Source organism: Vulpes lagopus, chromosome 5 (assembly GCF_018345385.1).
Source record: "Vulpes lagopus strain Blue_001 chromosome 5, ASM1834538v1, whole genome shotgun sequence".
Classification (NCBI taxonomy): domain Eukaryota; kingdom Metazoa; phylum Chordata; class Mammalia; order Carnivora; family Canidae; genus Vulpes; species Vulpes lagopus.
In genome coordinates, this window is record NC_054828.1 from 27,977,829 (window position 1) to 27,990,442 (window position 12,614).

Consider the following 12,614-nt stretch of genomic DNA (forward strand, 5'->3'; position numbering starts at 1 on the left):
GCCTAACCACAGCAAATGTGGCACAGGTGGGGAGTGGAGCCAGGACAGCACACATTCCCTTAGGATGAGGTGCGGGTCACAGAACACCCACCAACATCATCGCACTGGGGAGAGGCCACAGGGCTGCACAAGCAATGCAGCTGCCAGAGGGTAAGCTCTGCCTTAAACAGAATCTAAAGAGCCAGAGAGAAGGGAGACTAGCTCCACTCCTCTCAAAATATATGAGTAGCACTTTGTTGAGAAACAAATTTAGATAATTGCCTGAAACTTGCAAAAGGACTTCCCTATACTCAGTGTTTGGTTAATGTAGATTTTCAAGTATACGTAGCCATTCAAAATTTAGAAATGATCTAACTGTATATAGGCACACTGCATATAGACAAGGATTTGTGTCTGTATTGCAAAAAAAAAAAAAGTAGGCTTAGATTTAGAAAGTCTACAGCAGAAAAGGTCTTAGCAAAGAACTCATAGTGACAGAGAACACTGGACTGAAAAGTGGACAATGTGAGTCTTGGGCCTGAGCTGCTGCTAAGTAGTGGTGGCCACGGACAAGTCTTTTGAATCTTCGGCTACATGGGTTCTTTCTGATAAAACGGAAGAGCTCTGCTAGTTAACATCTAAGTCTCTTTCTTCCTCTAAAAAATCTCAGAGGCCATGTTTTTGTTTTTTAAAGAACTCTGTTGCACACATGTAAATTTTATTCAGCGGCAACTATTTAAAAAGATCCATGGCAGCTTAGTTTTAATAGCCAAATAATTGGGGATGCATTGACTAAGTTAGTCATTAGCTAAGAAATAAATGCTTGTAGAACAAGTATTGCCAATTTTACTTTGCTTTCCCACTTAACATGCATGTACATATGCAATTAATATGCAAATTATCATTTTAATCTGAAAATTATCAGAAAGTACAAGCAGTCTTAGCTAACTAAGCCAATCTCCATGCAATACCTGTTGACTTTACCTACTTCTCTCTCAAAAAAAAAAAAAAAAAATCCATTTAAGAGGCTCCTGGATGGCCTACTTGGTTAAGTGTCTGCCTTCAGCTCAAGATCTCAGGGTCCTGGGATCCAGCTCCCTGCTCAGTGGGAAGCCTGCTTCTCCCTCTCCCTCTCCCCCTCCCCCTGCTTGTGCTCTCTTGCTCTCTTTCTTAAATAAATAAAAATCTTTAAAAAAAAATCCATTTAAGTATGATTTAGTTTTGTTCCATTAGGGGAAAAAAAAACCAATCCTGAATAACAAATGGAAATAACGGAAGAATGGTTAAAAAACACCGGGAGCTTGTCCTGGAGAAGAGATCTGGGTCTTGGTAGGAGATGTGTCTGCCATCTATCTGGAAAAGGCCTCAGACACGTCCAGAGTACAATAAGAGTGCCAATCACCATTTATGCAAAAAATGTTAGTGCTTTATCTTTCAACTGTTTTCTCATTTAATCCACAGAGGGAGAATCATTAATACAGGTAAGGAAACAGGCTCAGGGAGGTTAAGTGTCTTCCCAGACACATTAAAAAAAAAAAACTAGCATTTGTATGTGTCTAACTCTAAAACTCTATGTAATTTCTATTGTGTCAGGCTGTTTCTGCCAAGGAGAGAGAAGGGATTGGGGGCTGGAAATATATTCAGGGAGAATACGAAGAAAAACTATAATTAGAAACTTCTAGACAAAATGAATTTCAGGGACAAAAATGAGATTTCTGCCAGGACCTAGCTAAGTAAAGATATCAGGAAGTTAGATACGGTAACGGGGTCATATTCTTCTCCCTTTGTCAAAAAAATCTTGCTATTAAAAAAAAAAAATCAGCTCAACTAAACAATGTCCTTAGTGATGTAGCTGATTCACTTTAGGGGACAAGCTCCTCATCTAGTTATTAATCTGTTAATGCTCACTGACTGGTGGCCAATCCACTGACCATGCTACTTTGGGTAACTTTGAAGAGCTTTTTCAAATCCATACTCTGCTTTTGCATTTTCTTCCTCATTAACAGGAGAAGGAGGGAGAGAGGGTAAGAGGAAGAATAAGAAAGAGTGAGAGAAAAAATGCATGTGTGTTTTAACTGAGATTAAAATATAGCTCTCCAGGAAAAGCCAAAGGAACTCTTGGCAGGAGGCCATTTTAGTCCATTGACATTAACTGTGGACAAGGCACCAGTGCTTCTAGAAATGACACAGCTGATATAAAATTCATGGTGCTATATGAGCTGAGAGGGTTTTCTAAAACTGACAGGGAGAGTTTGGTTAATCCCCAAATCACCAGTTTGCTGTGCTCTAGATATAAAACAGGTGTCCTGTTACCTCCCATGTATATCCAGTCAGAAATAGGCAATCATCAGACTGATTGGGTAGCTGGTTTGGGGGATATAAGCAAAAGCATATTATTTGGGGGTCTCATGCTCACTCCGGGGATCCCATGAGTCATAACCAGGAAATTCAACATGAACTAGAGCAGGGGTCGGCACCCTTTTTCTGTAAAAGTTTAGACAGTAAATATTTTAGGCTTAGAGGATAATGGAATCCGTCATACCTACTTGACTCTAGTATTGCCCCCACGGAAGCAGTCATAGACCATATGTAAATGAGTAGATGTGATTTCCAATTAAATGTTATTTACAAGAACAGGTGGTGAACAGGATTTGGTTCAGAGTTGTAGTCTGCCGACCCCTGAACTAGAGCTGTAAACATTGACTTCTACATGCAAAGGCAGCAAAAAGATTCCATTTTTAGCACTATCTCCAACTGAGCCTGTTAGCAATACCTAGTAAGAACTCTAAGCTGCATCCAGACTCAGAAGAGAGGATGTTGTGTGATTATGAGTGCTGCAATATTCGGGTGGCTACACCACCTCCAAGTAGTGCTCACAAGTTCAGGTGAAATCACAGGAAGTATTGTTTACAAACATGTACTGCTCTGAGTCAGAAGTCCAGCGCGCCCACAGACATGAATCATCTGAAAAGGTTTTGTGATGGGAAAGTGAAAAAAGTAGTAGGCTGCTTTGGGCCACAGTCCCCAACCCAACTGGTTCCTCACCAAACCTAAGAAAAGTAGCTACCTGCCTTAAATAAACTCCTAAAATATTTTCCTAACTCTGGAAGCATAGGCAATCTTGGAGAATTCAGCTACAGACACTACCTGAGAATTAAAAAGATATCTGCAGAAGCCTTGAACGGAAACCACGTACCTGGGCTGGACCCGTCAGGAGGGGGGCTGCAATCTGCACAGAAATGGAGGGTGACACGGATGATTAAGGAGCAGCACAAAGTTCAAACATGAACAACTCAACGCTTACAGCAACTGCATCAGCAGCCGCCCGTAAGGTGGCTCAACTGAACAGAGAAGAGGTCAGAGGTCTGCCTGCCTCTTCCCTGAGAGGTCCCATGCAGGTACTCAGCTGCTCTGAGGCAGCCAAGCCCTCCTCGTGGTAAACACTGACCCACTCACTGATTCATTCGTTCATGTTGCTAAGACTTCAACATAGAATGCTCTTCCAGTAAGCAAACTAACAGATTACAATGTGATAAAGTGCCTGCATCAATCACATTGCATATGGTGGAGCCCATGTTGTTGACTCACAACATCTGGAAGCACACTTGTAATGAGAGAGACTGACCAGCAAATCAATCATCCCCAATTCAGAGCTCACTGCTCTGACTCATGAGTAGAACCCGGGCTGCAGACTGAATGCTGAGACCCAAAGGTTAGGATCCAGTGATGAAACCAATATACCAACCAACATCTATGCCAATCTTTCAAATTTAAATCAAATTTAAAGCTTTTATGATTTGGGGGAAGTTTAGAATTACAATGTCCCTCCAGGTCACTCAAAGAATGCCAATTTTAGTCCAATATCACCTACACTGTCTCATTTCAGCAAGTGAAGTACTCATTTCAACTGTGTATTTCCCTTAAAAACTCTTAAAATTCCTTGGTTAACTGGGCATGCCACCTGGAAGAAAACAAGTCTGAAAAGGGGTCATTTTATGTCTTCAGGGTACTGAAATGGGTGGTTTCAGAGCCCCCAAAATAGCTGGAACCAGCTGTGTAGAGATGTTTACAACCTGGATTGTCCAGAGATGGGGGTGGCAAGGGATCCTTCCTCTCTAATCACCTTTAGCAGTGACTTCTTCAACTGGCAAAGGGATAGAACACAGCAAAAGTAAAGGCCCTTGAGAGCTGAAGACTTCAGCCTCTTCATAAGAGCCCAAATATCCTGAGACCATCTACCTAACAAAGAGAGAAACCCACAGTGGTGTGCAGTGATGCAGAGCAGTGATCCTTAGACCTCTGTTCAGCTAATCAGTTACCCCAGGTCAAAAAAAAAAAAAAAATACAGATTTCTGTGCCTCCCCATTACCCTTCCTCCAAAATTCTGAGTCTGAGTGAAGAGGAAGGTCGAGGAACCTGCTTTCATGATCTTCTGTGGTGATTCCAAATAGCTGGGTTGTGACCATTCCAGAAAAGGCATTAAGAGTTAAACTCAGCTGGGTAAATTCAGTCTTTCGATCAAAGCAGGAAGTATGTGTGTTTTGGGGGAGGTGTCTGTCTCCTTTGATAGTTCTGGACCAGTGGCTTGCATCTTGTCTTAGGCCATGGAGTCCCCTGAGATGTGATGACCACTATATACTTCCTTGTCTTAGCACATAATCACAGGGGCATATAAAACTAGGGTACAACCCACAGGCTGTAGGTTAAAGCAACCTGGTCTGGGGTTTGAATGGCTCTTCAGCAATGAGGAGAGGATGGGAGTGCATGCATGGCAGGTCATGGAAGCCACCAGATGGGGTGGCTGCGGGTGGTGATGCAGAGGGTTGTGGGGCACTTGTGCGGAAAGCAGGAGAAGGAAGGACAGGCTCATGGAGTCTCTGTGGTTCCAGCTGGCAGGGACCTGTCAGTGATTCCTACAGTGATGCATGCCTGCCAGGTAAGGCTCTGATGAGTTCTGTGGGAGAGCAAGCTAGAAGGGACGGTGACTCCTTAGCAAAAGATGAAAACCAAAACCTAGGACAATATACATAGCTAGAATGAAAAGTCATGATGCTTTTCAAAGAGGCACAGAGTTCTTCATATATAATAAGCTGGTGTGAACACAACCTGCTCACTAGGTCAAAACAACTGGCCCAGGAAATTGGAATGGTATGAAAAAATCACGACGGAGTTGAGCTCTGGCCTCAGGGTAGGGCACACTGGGTAAAACAAACAGCTCCCAGTCTCGTTCTTTCTGATCCTCCTGGTCATGTTCAGCTCTCAACAGCTACCTAGCTATGCTCAAGATTTTTAAATTAAGGATCATCGCAGTTAATTTAGTGGCATACGGTTTCACACATTTCTTTGAGTACTGATCAGCCAAGTTAGACTCTCTCAAATGTATGCTTCATATTCCCATGATCACAACTGAGCTGATTTGCATGGCAAACGCAAGTCATACCCTAAATACCATAAATAAATGCTCATTTAAATAACTTGAAAACTGCATTTAAATTTATCTACATTTGACCAATATGGGATGTGCCTAGAAGGAAAGTGACATTTAAACTATGGATATTACAGAATATCTGATTAATAAATTCTCTTGGCATTAAAAAACTCCAATAAATCACTCTTTTAATTCTGCAGAAAAAAATTAAAATTACAAGCAAGACAATACTGAAGAGAAATGAACAATGAGCTTTCAGATTTTTAAAAAAAAAAACAACACAATTTACATAAAAAAAATGAGAAGACAAACAGGACAAAACAGCTCCACGAAACCAATCACAGGTTTGGGGAACTGAAACTATAGTCCTTCACAGATGGAAGGGTGGAGGACATGAACACTGCTGAATCAGAGGCTCAAGTGAAATTGTGCCCTGGGAACAGACTGCAGGAAGATTGAAAGGGTGAAGGGCAGGTTACAAATGAAGGATTTATCAAGAGGCTCTGATAAAGGAGCACGATTCTGCCTTGAATAAAAATTGTCCAATTCAGAAATGAAAGGTCCTTGCTATCTGAAGGGCTAACCTTGGCATATCTGGTCCTTATGAACTACAGCTTATCACACCCAAAGGAGAGCAGAAGCTAGGTCTACAGCCCGCCCTCACTGCCTGGCCCATGACCCCCCCGCAGCTCTTACAGGAGAAGGTGGAAGGCGGCCCTGAGTGACAGGGACCAAGGATGTGCTGGTAGAGAAAGCACGCGTGCCCGGCTTTAGGGATATATGCAGGACAAGGTAATCTGGTTGTGCTCTATGCCTCCGCAGGCAGAAGACTGTTTCTGAAGCCTGTTGCTTCAGGCCAATGTCGGCATCTACTGAGAACCCTGCTTGGAGGTGCTGCTGAACAGAGGAACCTAACTTAGCCCCATGAGGGGGTCCTACCACCTGACTGAGTCACCAACAAGTCCCACGGCAACATCTCCTGCTGGAGAACAGCACACCAGCTGATGCCAAGCAGCCTTTAGGCAAGTGTGCTGAGCCTGCTAGCACTCTCCCCCAGCTGTGTCCCTACGTGAGTCAGCTTTTCCTTGATTCTACCGATCCCTGAGGCAATAAACAATCTCCTGAGAAAAGCATCTGTGCTTCGGCCTCCTTCAGGTGCTCAGGCTGGTTTACCAACCAGAAGAGTCCAGGAGCCCCATCCTCACCGATGTGAGAACCAAGACAGCCTCCAGATTCTGCCTTTGCCAGACATGCTGATTCACACACGGGCTCCATGGGCACGGAGCACAGGAGCTTCTGCCCTCACCGCCCACTGCTCCGAGCTCCGCGCCATGTGGCTCTGCCCGACAGCCCTCCCTGCAGTCTGCGTGGCGGGAAGAGGTCATGGAGTCAGACACGGACAGACACACAGATGCAGCGTGAGGTGGAGGCAGATGAATGGGAAGCGTGGATGCATACGCACGTGTGGTCAGGTGAGGATGGCATGCAGCAGAGCAGATGGTGGAGGGGCATGGTGAGGAGGGGACATCGCAGAAGGGGTCTTCCGGTTTGATCCAGTAGGCGTGGCTGTCCCGGTTACCTTTCTTGCTGGTACAGCTGCCTGCGCAAGGGAAGACATCCTCACAGCCTTCGCCGTGTAGGCGCTCCTTCTGCAGCAGCTTGTCCACCCGCTGAATGATGCACTCCAGGCTCTTGTCTACATTCAGCCACACTTTTTCCTTCCAAACCAAAAAGGCCCATTTGGGTCAGCTCTCCCAGTGAGGGGAAAAACAGAACAGAACACAACCCCTTCCCTCCCACCCCAACCACTGTTTCCCCTACCCTGGGCCACTGTGATCATTAAAATGCCACATATTTAGAAATATCAAAGTTCAGAATTCCCCATCACAGTTGTATTTGCTTTTCAAAACACAAATCAATCTACTGCAGTCATTGTTTTTAAAGTTGGAGATGCGTTTGCTAGTAACTGTCATGGAGACTGGACAAGACTTCCCAGTGCCTTCCAGAGCTGGCAGCAGGGCCACAGGGCCCAGTGAGCCAGCTGCCCCCTCCCCGCTCTTCTGTGGACCTCCTACAACCACTCAACACAGAGGGGGCTAAGGGAAGATAATGGAAGCAGATGGGGAGTGGGGAGGTGGGAAGCAGGGCTGGAAGTGGTTTGCAGAAACCCACACAGAATACAGGACACCAGGGCAGGCCTGGAGGAGCACTCCGCTGCTAAAAATTCAGTGCTTCACAGAAAAATGCCTCCAAGTGGTAGTCCCCCCAAATGACAAAAACGAGTTGTGTGAGGTGTCACTCCCTCAGGAGAGACAGATGCAGCTCTCAGGGCCACCTCGTGAGGAAGCGGAATGCAAGGCATACAATGTCCGGTAGCATCTCCAAATTCCTCCCCCACCCCCCAAATACAAATGGCCCCAGAAGGGCTAACTGGGTGCAGAGCTTTGAGGAAACAGGGGGCCTCACTGGTCTTTAGCAGACAGGCCTCCAGCAGGGTAAAAGCTCCACGGAGAACATCACCCCCTCTACAACCAGGTCTGACACAGCCTGGCCTGTTAGCAGCCCTGCCCCTCTGATGGACACAAAATGTGAAAATGCCACTTCCCTCCCTAAATCAGGTGGCCCCAGAGCCATCTGGGAAGGAGGCTTGGAGCTTGTCTACCAACCAGCCGGCCTGTTAGGGTATCTCTAGGGGGAGGGGCTGGCAAGAGGCTTAGAATTTTTCAACGCAAGCACAGCAGAATGAGGGCCACGGGCAGCAGACTCACCCACTCCTCCTCGTGCCAGTCCACCTGCAGAGAAGACCGGCTGTTCCTCCCCGTCCACCTAGCCATGAGGGTGTCCTGGTCATTCCTAAGCATCACCTGCTCCTCCTCACTCGATGTGGGGGAGGCCTTGGAAGCAATGTAGTCAGGCCGCGCCGCGTTCAGCCCATGGATGGAGTTGGCCAGCAGCTTGCAGTCGCACACGGTGACCAGCTGCCGGGTCTGCAGTACACACAAGCCAAAGCCGCTGAGCCCTCAGCAGAGGGGCTGCAAGGCCAGTTATCTCTAAGAGCTCAGGAACTGTCCCAAGACCCAGCTGCACACCCTTCTCCATAGTGCAAGAGTCCTCGGCACGGCTGAGGCTCCCACAAAAGGACTAGAGAACACAGGAAGAATGAGGGAGGTCGAGAAATCTCTGACATTCTTCGATCCTGCCTGCCTCTGAGCCTGACATGACTCAAGGAAGGGCCTGAAGAGAGCCCAGTATCCTTGCCTTCACTGACTTCCTGGACTGTCTTCTCTAGTTCCAGGGGACAGGCAGAAATTTGATTTGATCACTTATGTCTTATCTTTTTTATCTCATACTTGAAGCCCTGGACTCTGGGGGTAGTGGGACTTTCAGCACAGCACTAGAGTTCTGGGAAATTCTGTATGCAGCAGTTTTGTGGCTTATAATTTTCCTTCTCATAACATTATCTTTCCTTTCCAAGTAGATCTAATTCCTAGCTCTCAATTTTTTTTGCTGAGTGAACACATGTGAAGGATATAACACATTATGATCAGGAATGGCACCTCACCCTAGCAAAGTGGGTGTGAGTGGGGAAGTATGATCAGAATTTCTATACATGTGTGTATGCATATGCATGCATATGTGTGTGTGTGTGCGGGTGTGTGTGTGTATGTGTGTGTTGAGAGACTGAGTAATTTGAAAAAGCATCATCCATCAAAATGATCTGGTATATCTAATTCCCTCCCCAGTATGGACTAATATTTATATATATATTTTTAATATTTGTTTATTTGAGAAAGAGAGAGTGTGTGTGCGCGCACACATGCACGTGGGGCAAAGAGCAGAGGGAGAGGGAGAGAAACTGCAAGCAGACTCCCTGCTGAGTGCAGAGTCGGACATTGGGTTTGATCCCAGAACCCTGAGATCATGACCTGAGCCAAAATCAAGTTAGACCTTAATCAACTGAGCCACCCAGGTGGCCCTATATATATTTTTAATCAGGATCAAATTACAGCTAACTAGAAAATGGTTTATTGATTTTATGTAAGCCAATGAAGTTACATTTCCCTTATGGTATGTCTGTATAATAACTCAGTTTCTTTTTTTCAAATTCCAATCAATAAAAATTGGCAAAAAATTCACTGAGTAAGCAGTTGCTAAGAAAGCTGTGGAACTATCCCAGCCTCCACAATGGACCCCGTGGGCTTGAGGGGAGACACATCTGAATGAAGCAGCGGCTGAAATCACATGCCCTGGGTGCTGTCCTGGGCCTGCCCCCATTCAGCTCTGTGACCACAGGCAAATCACCAAACCTCCCTGGGCCTTTGGGGGAACTAAAATTTAAGCTAGACCTTCAAGGTCATGCCAATGTCACCTCTTGTAGGATAGCTCGAAGGACACACATGGGGTGTCCAAGGGTTTCCAGAAACCGAAGGGAGCCCCCATCCCACATGTAGCAGGGTAGTGCCTCCTACCTTGTCTGCCAGAATGGCGAGGGTTCTTTCGAGGCCAGTGGCAGACCTGTCCTTGGCCGCCCTCGAGAGCCGCTCTGCATAGTAACTCACTTGGGTTTTCAGGGTATTGATCTGGGCAATGATCTCCTTTGCTCTGATGATGTCCTGTGGTATGTAGATTATGGACTGGCAGCTGGATGGTGTACTAAAAAGGATAAGAACAGATTCTAAGGAGTTTTCTCAAATCTATGAGGATGGTAGCAGCCTCCCAACCCCAGCCCACAACCAACACCAAGTAAAGCATTCTGATACTCAGAGATGTTCTTCTAGGCTAGTCCAGCTGATGATGGGTAAAAGCAAATCTCAAGAGATTCTTTCTGTCTATGATTCTCTCTGTCTTCTATATGGTAGAAGGGTTGAAATATTAAAACACAATGAAGTCTTTTGTCTCTCTTTTTGTCTGTATTCTTATGCAAATATGTATGCAGGTATTGAATCCAATAATTACCCAAATGCTCATAACCTTCTACCTAAGAACCTCACCTGTCACCTTATCAGCAGTACTGAGGTGGAGGCATAGAGTCTGCTGATCTCAGAAGGGGTCAGTTTATCACAGTGAAGGGAAACTGCTGTGGGTACCAGACTTTCCACAAGAAATCTCTTTCTCCATTTGGCCAATCTTCAAGTTTTCTGTGCACACACCCATAATTCTCCCTCACACCTCTGACCCTGAAAATCAGACTTCCTCCTCCAGTGCTTCTCTACTTTGAAAAATATTTCAGCAGATGACAAGGAGGTAAAGAACATGCTAAGCCAGAGGCGAGGCCAGGCCTGGACACTTCAACAGCTTTGAAAACCTGGTTCTTCCTCCTTCCTTCATCACCAAGCAGTATGGGATCTTAGGATTAATGTCAAAGCTATAGCCCAGTCCCTGCAAGGCACAAGTGCCAGCCTTGGGAGAAATGGCTGCATGTCCCGGCTGTGTGGGGCCTGGAGAACATGTCTGGCCATTCTAGATGGACATGATAAACCCAAGTCTCTCAGCTAGGATCCTAAATCAATGTAAATGGATAAATTTATTTTTCAGACTATATGAGGAAGCCAACAAAAGCATACTACTCTCTAGTAGTATGAGGCACCAGTGAGGATGTCTCCTGGAATCTGAAGTTGTGAGCTCTAGCTGGAATGGGATTCTCATCCTTCACTGGTCCTCATCCTTCTCAGCCCTCACTGGTCCCCTCAAAGAGCTAGCTTCCCTTTGGGTTTTGGGTAGGAGGGAGAAGGTGGAGGGGCACAACCTCCATGGCTTCCCTTGGATATAAGGACTTGAAACCCTCCCCTGCTGGGCTCTCGACCCTGAAGACAGGTCCCCAAGAAACCTCCCTTGACAGACTATGGTGTAAACATGCAAAACCCAAAAACCAAAGCACCCCAGAAAGAAACAACACCCCAAACCCACACACCACGATAAAACACAATGGATTTGCCAGAAGCCCATGCAGCAGATCGCAACCAAGCCTGCGTGATCTGAGAAGTAATTTCACAGCACAATGTGCACACAACTACTTTCCAATCTGCAATCACTCTTGCAAATGAATAGCTGCCACTTGACAATTGAGTCTTAAAAATACAATCTCAAATAGGATTTTTAAAAATCTGTTCTTCCCTGGCCCCAATACTTCGAGCACATGTGTAATGTGTGCTTCATGCAGATATACATGAGTGTATGGTAGATGGTTGTGTACACTTCAAGCAGTACATACCGTCCCCCAACCCAGAAGGAAAGCACCACCCCCTACTCACCTTGTGTTCTTAAGGTCAGTTCTAATAAAAATAATCTGGGACTTACGCACAGGAAGCATATGGCCCAGGTGTGGAAGAGTAAATTTCAAAGAGCTGTTGTTAGGGATGATGGTATATATACAAGCACATGTGCTCAACTATGTCATCCTAAAAATGGGAAAAGCCCAGGAGGTCTCAGTCTGGGTAGAAGGTTCCCTCCTCAGCACATCCAGCTATGCCTTGCAGAGCTCTGCCATCTTAGGCAGGGCCCAGCCATGGATGCCGAGCCTCACCAGTTCTGAGATGGCAGCAGTTCTCATGGGCTGCAAGTGCTCCTGGGGCCTGTCACCAAGTGAAGTGCCACTGTAGAGTGCTAGCTGTGCCTGAGTAAGCACGCTAAGCATGATGGGGGAGAGCCTGGGGCAGTAGTGGAGACCCCAGGCAGTAGACACAGTGGTTTTTGGCTGCCATCTTTGGTAGGAAAAGTCACTTGGTTATTTTAATTCTTGGTTTGCCCTCGGGAATGGGGGATAACTGGCCCAAGTCACACTGTTTGGAATATCCGCCTAAATTATCATTAAAATGGATGCTGGCTTCATTCCCCTAAGAGGTGATGGTAAAGTGAAAATCAAAGCCCTAAGACTGTCATAAAAGAAGCCAGAAAGGGATTCCCAACCATACCAATGGGTTGACTTGAAATCCCAGCACTGGGGACTTGCCCGGCCTGGGAGAAACAGAGTCCTCTCTCAGAGCGCGCACAGCAACGAACTGCTGCCAGATTTTGAAGGTGAACTGGTAGGATGAAGACGGGCTATTCATTATCAAAGAACATTGCAGTTGGAAGGGAGAATTCTGTCTACGAGGCTATAACCAGGGGCCCCCGGTGGCACAGAGGGCTGAGGCACCTGACAGAAGAGGGGACAACACAGGCTTTCTCTACAGGAGAGCAAGACCCAAACAAACACTCTCCACAGACA

General features: G+C 46.1%; 1 protein-coding gene across 16 annotated transcripts in view; it reads right to left on the reverse strand.

The window, feature by feature from the left end:
* The window catches only part of INPP4A (inositol polyphosphate-4-phosphatase type I A), a 136,411-nt gene that overhangs the window by 23,393 nt on the left and 100,404 nt on the right, over positions 1 to 12,614 (reverse strand). For 9 of the 16 annotated variants that reach the window (XM_041754424.1, XM_041754423.1, XM_041754422.1 and 6 more), the window contains 4 exons: positions 9,877 to 10,060; positions 8,176 to 8,394; positions 6,870 to 7,125; positions 3,176 to 3,208 (listed from right to left, as the gene is read on the reverse strand). In XM_041754424.1, coding sequence (XP_041610358.1) covers positions 3,176 to 3,208; positions 6,870 to 7,125; positions 8,176 to 8,394; positions 9,877 to 10,060 — 692 coding nt within the window. The remainder of the gene's footprint in view (positions 1 to 3,175; positions 3,209 to 6,869; positions 7,126 to 8,175; positions 8,395 to 9,876; positions 10,061 to 12,614) is intronic. The other 7 variants (XM_041754431.1, XM_041754430.1, XM_041754429.1 and 4 more) reach the window with 2 other exon arrangements.